This window comes from Martes martes (genome assembly GCF_963455335.1).
Source record: "Martes martes genome assembly, chromosome: 16".
Taxonomy (NCBI): Eukaryota; Metazoa; Chordata; class Mammalia; order Carnivora; family Mustelidae; genus Martes; species Martes martes.
The window spans coordinates 61,686,245-61,691,441 of record NC_137904.1 but is presented as its reverse complement, the minus strand read 5'-3'; the positions used below and the strand labels follow the sequence as shown (position 1 = coordinate 61,691,441).

The following is a 5,197-nucleotide window of genomic DNA, read 5'->3' as shown; positions in this document are numbered from 1 at the left end:
TCTGATGGGAAGAGGTTACCGTGATTATTTTACACACGGCAGACGGAGTCCCAGAGAGGCTAAGGGTCCTGCCCAAATCTCACGGAGTCCGGACAGGCGTGAGGGAGAGAGGTGATGGACAGGCCCCCTCCCAGAGAACCAAAGGAGCCAGGCCTCTGCAGGCTAGACTCCCAAGACGCCTGTTGTCAGCCTCTCTCCCTCCCTTTCCATCTCATTTTCTTCATCAGGGTGGCATCTGGGAAGAGGGCACAGCCCAAAGCCCACGGCATCCTGTGTACCGAGAGGTGACGATTTCAGTGGAATTTAATCTGGTCCTCAGGGGTCGGCCCCGCGGCCTGCTTGGGGACGGATTGCAAAACTTCCCAACCTTCAACAAGCTGGCCGTGGTTAGCCCGAGCCACCCACATCCATGCCGCTCGGACCAAGAGCAAATCCATCATCCACCGCGCGCACCTCCTCGCCCCCCCACCACGCCCCCGGGCCCAGACCCCCACACTCGAGGTAGGGAGGGCGGGGCACATTCTTGGCGGCCCTGGGCCATCTGGAAGTGGGCTGAACTGAAAAGCTGTTTTCTGGAAATGCTCCGCTGCCGGACCTTCAGCCCCAGGTCCAATTCCAGCTGGGAGGAGAACTCTCCTGGGTCCCCCGGGAGGTCCCCCCGCCCCGGCTCCGGGGCCAGCCTCCCCACCGCCCCCTCCAGTTTCCATTCCCCCGCCCGGGAGGCGCCGCTCCGAACTCCGCTCCCCTACGAGGCCCGGGGCGCCCTCTAGCGGACGCGGGGCGCGGGGCGGGGCCGGGGCTCGCCCCGGGGCCAGGCCCGCCCGGCGAGAGCGCCCGGCCAGACCCACACCGCACCCCGAAAGTCCGGAGACCCAGACGTGTGAGGGCGGTTCTTGCCTGTCGGTCTCTGGTTTTCGGGCGGCGGGAGGCGGCACTGCTGTCCGCGCCGCCGGGGAGCCTGGCGGTGCGCCGCGGGGCTGAGGCCCGACCGCCGCCACGCAAGCCGCGTCCCCTCCGTCCCCGGGACTCCCGGCTGCGCTCCGGGGACATGACCCCGGGTCCCCACCCCCACCCCCGCTCCCGCTCCCGGGTCCGGCCCCAGTGTCGCCGACCGGCTTCGGGGGGTCCCCGCTGCCCTCGCGGCAGGCCCGGGCCTCCTGGGGCCGCGATCGGGACCTCGGGCGGGCCCGGGCGGGGCGAGGGGGTGTCCCCGCGAGGTCTGAGAAAAAGGGAAGGGGAGCCGGGAGCCTCTCCCGCTCGGCCTCCTGGAACTGCCCGCGCGCGCCCGGAGCGGGGCCCCCGCCTCTGCCAGAAACCGGCCTTCTTAGAAGGGAGGGGGAAAGTGTGAATGAGAAGTTGGGGGCGGAGCGCGCGGGGGGGAGGGGCCGCTGCCAGGAACGCGCCGCCGGGGCTGGCGCCGCGCCCGCCGGCCGCCGGGGCCGCCTCGCGCCGCGCTTTGTCTGTGCGCGCGTCTCGGCCGGTCCTGGTCCCGCTCGCGGCCCGCCCTCGGCCGCCCGCGGCCCCTCCTTCGCCCTCCGCGCAGCCTTTCATTGCTGCGAGTAGTGACTAAACATTACAAGAAGGCCGGCCGCGCAGTTCCAGGAATCGGGGGGGCGGGGCGCGGCGGCCGCGTATATACCCGCGAGCGCGGCCTCGGCGGCGGCTCCGACTCGCACTCCCGCGCCGCCGCCGCCGCCAGCGCCGCCGCTCCGGCCCAGCTCCCGCCGCGGCCCCTCGCCTCGTCCCCGCCGGCCGGCCCGGGGACGCGCAGGGGGCAGGGCGGGCGCCCCAGCGAAGCCCGAAGGACGCGCGCGCGAGGCCCTTTGTGGACTTCACGGCCGCCAACATCTGGGCGCAGCGCGGGCCACCGCTGGCCGCCGCGCCGCCGCCGCCTCGCCTTGGGGACCGTAGGAGGCGCAGCCCCGAGGCCGGAGACTTCGTTTTGGGACGAGGTAGGAAGGAGGGGCGCGGCGTGGAGCGGGGCGGGAGCGGGGGTTCGGGGCGGGGGGGACCAGCTGGTCTCGGGAGCTTTTCCCGGTTTCCCCTCCCCTTCCCTGGTCATTCCCGGCAGGGAGGGGACGAGGTAGGGGCCAGAGCGGATGGAAGCCGGAGATCCCAGGTTCCCGGAAGACCCAGGCTGGGCCCTCGGGCTTCTCCTGTCCCCTCCCCACCCTACCCCCCCAATGCCTCAGATTTCTCTCTCCGTCCCCGCCGCCCGGGGCCACCGGACTGAGCGGCGCCCAGAGCGTCCCGGGGGCCCTTCTCCCGCTCCCCTCCACGGCCGTGCTCCCGGAGACCCAACTTCCGCGCCCGAGTTTCCCACTCGGCGTTCTCCCAGTGCGCGCCGGGGAGGGGGCTGCCTGGGGCCACCCCGCCGGCGGGGGCGGGGGGCTGGGGCTGGGCGGGCTCCGCGGGGTGCCCGGGTGGGAGGAAGGGCTCAGGCGGGAGGCCCTCCGGGCAGGGGGTGCCCCGGCCGCTCGGCGGAGGCCGGGGAGCCGGAGCGGGCAGGGCGCGCTGGAGGGTTCCGGGCACTCACGCGGCGCGCCCCTTCCTCCCCACAGCCCCCCGGGATGCGGTAGCGGCCGCTGTGCGGAGGCCGCCGAGCAGCTGCAGCCGCCGCCGCGCAGATCCACGCTGGCTCCGTGCGCCATGGTCACCCACAGCAAGTTTCCCGCCGCCGGGATGAGCCGCCCCCTGGACACCAGCCTGCGCCTCAAGACCTTCAGCTCCAAGAGCGAGTACCAGCTGGTGGTGAACGCGGTCCGCAAGCTGCAGGAGAGCGGCTTCTACTGGAGCGCCGTGACGGGCGGCGAGGCGAACCTGCTGCTCAGCGCCGAGCCCGCCGGCACCTTCCTCATCCGCGACAGCTCGGACCAGCGCCACTTCTTCACGCTCAGCGTCAAGACCCAGTCGGGGACCAAGAACCTGCGCATCCAGTGCGAGGGGGGCAGCTTCTCGCTGCAGAGCGACCCCCGGAGCACGCAGCCCGTGCCCCGCTTCGACTGCGTGCTCAAGCTGGTGCATCACTACATGCCGCCCCCCGGCGCCCCCTCCTTCCCCTCGCCGCCGACCGAGCCCTCCTCCGAGGTGCCGGAGCAGCCCCCATCCCAGCCGCTCCCCGGGAATCCCCCCAGGAGAGCCTATTACATCTACTCGGGGGGCGAGAAGATCCCCCTGGTGTTGAGCCGGCCCCTCTCCTCCAACGTGGCCACTCTTCAGCATCTCTGTCGGAAGACCGTCAATGGCCACCTGGACTCCTATGAGAAAGTCACCCAGCTGCCTGGGCCCATTCGGGAATTCCTGGACCAGTACGATGCCCCGCTTTAAAGAGCAAAGGACAGGGGTCGGGGCGAGGAGCCTGGGTCCCCTCTCCTCCGTGGCACATGGCACAAGCACAAGAATCCGGCCAGGAGAGCCCTGCAGCTCCGGGCGAGCCAGCGGAGGGGCGGACCGGCCCCTCCCTTCGGCCCTCCCCCCTGCAGAATGGGGCAGGCGGGACCTGGAATGTGTTTGAGGGAAGGGGGAGTTGCCACCTGAGCGCCCCGCCCCCACTCCAGCTTCTCCGGAGGAGCCCGCTGGCCCGACGGGGACAGCGACGTCCGCCGTGGATTCTCTTCTCAGCTCTTCGCTTCCTCGACTCCCCCTGCATTTCCAAACAGGGGACACTGCGGGAGTGTTGAACTAGTGAGAACTGCCGGGGAGTCTTCAAACTTTCCAACGGAACTTGTTTGCTCTTTGATTTGGTTTAAAAGGTAGCTTTAAACCCGAGCAGGTCTCTGGCCTGGAAAAGGGTGCGGGAGAGGGCGCCCGGGGCCCCAGGGCTGCAGGCTGGCCGCGGCGTTGGCCACTCCCACTGCCCACCCCCAGGTGAGGAGGGCGACTGCGTGCTCCTCCCCTGGCTCTGGGGGGTACGGGCAAGCGGTGACCTGAAGGGGTCTGTTCTGTCTCCGTCTCTGGGACAGCCTCCAGAGACGCAGGTCGCAGAGTCCATCTAGTGCCCGGGACCCCCGGGCCCTTCCCCCGTTTTAAGGGGGAAGTGGCACTGGGAGGGGAAGGGGTGGGCAGGGCAATTACTCTTTTCCCCACCCCTGCTCTACCTTCTGGCACCTGGGGTGGGACGAAGATGGAGAAGAGGAGCCATCTTTGACCCCAGATTCCGGACAGAGAAGATGAGGGATTCTAGTTTGTGCCTCCTGACTGTCTGGCTAGGAGATTTGCCTTAAATGCTCCCTGTCCCATGGATAGGGACTGGCACACAAGAAGCCACACACTCAGCCAACCCCGACAGAGGCCAAGGGATCCTCGGAGGGCCGGCCGCTCAGCGTGGGGGGAGGGGTGGGCGGAGGGGGAAGGGGGGGGGGTGGAGATCCACGCCTTCCAGCCCCGCACTGGAAGAATGCGAGCCCATTCGGTAGTGGCCAGTCACAGGTGCCTCGCGGTGCCCGGGCTCTGGCAGGGCAGAGCCACCCGGTCCCACGGCCCTCCTCCCCTGGGGGAAGGGCACAGGCAGGAAGTCACGGAGAGACTGGGGCCCCGCCACCCCAGCCGCTCCAGCTCTGTAATAGCACTGATCAGTGAAAATTTAACAGGAATGTAGCAGCGATGGAATTAACCTGGAACTGTTCTTTTTGGGGAAAAATGAAACAAACACAAAGTTTTCTGTGTCAGGTATTGGGCTGGCTGGGGCAGCTGTGTGTTGGGGTGTTTGGTTTAGGTATTTTTTCTTTTTCTTGGTTTTTTTTTTGTTTGTTTTTGTTTGTTTTAATAATGTTTACAATCTGCCTCAATCACTCTGTCTTTTATAAAGATCCCACCTCCAGCCCTCTCCCCTCCCCCACCCAGGCCTTCGAGGCTGTTAGGAGATGCTTGAAGAACCCAAGTCAAAGTCAAACTTTGCACATATTTATATTTATACTCAAAAAAGAAACATTTCAGTAATTTATAATAAAGAGCACTATTTTTTAATGAAAACCGACTGAAGCCTTTTCCTCCTGGCCCCTTTCCTGCCTTGCCCCCCCTCCCACGCGTCCGAGGTGGGGTGGGGGAGCCGAAGAGGTGCAGGACTCTTCCCCCTCGCTGTCCCGGGCGCCCCTCACCGTGGAGACGGGCTCCGCTTCACCACGTCACTGACAAGCCGAGGCAGCCACCCCGGCTTTACCGAGAGGGGTAATTCCTGCTAGTCTGATTCAGATCAGAC

The 5,197-nt window shown here is 67.4% G+C and overlaps 1 protein-coding gene across 1 annotated transcript; it reads left to right on the top strand.

The window, feature by feature from the left end:
* The first annotated feature begins 1,825 nt into the window (after nt 1–1,825).
* On the top strand, nt 1,826–4,961 carry SOCS3 (suppressor of cytokine signaling 3). Its single transcript, XM_080827446.1, has 2 exons — nt 1,826–1,952; nt 2,562–4,961. The coding sequence occupies exon 2, from the start codon at nt 2,650–2,652 to the stop codon at nt 3,325–3,327; it is 678 nt and encodes a 225-aa protein (XP_080683572.1). The 5' UTR covers nt 1,826–1,952; nt 2,562–2,649; the 3' UTR covers nt 3,328–4,961.
* The last annotated feature ends 236 nt before the right edge of the window (nt 4,962–5,197 follow it).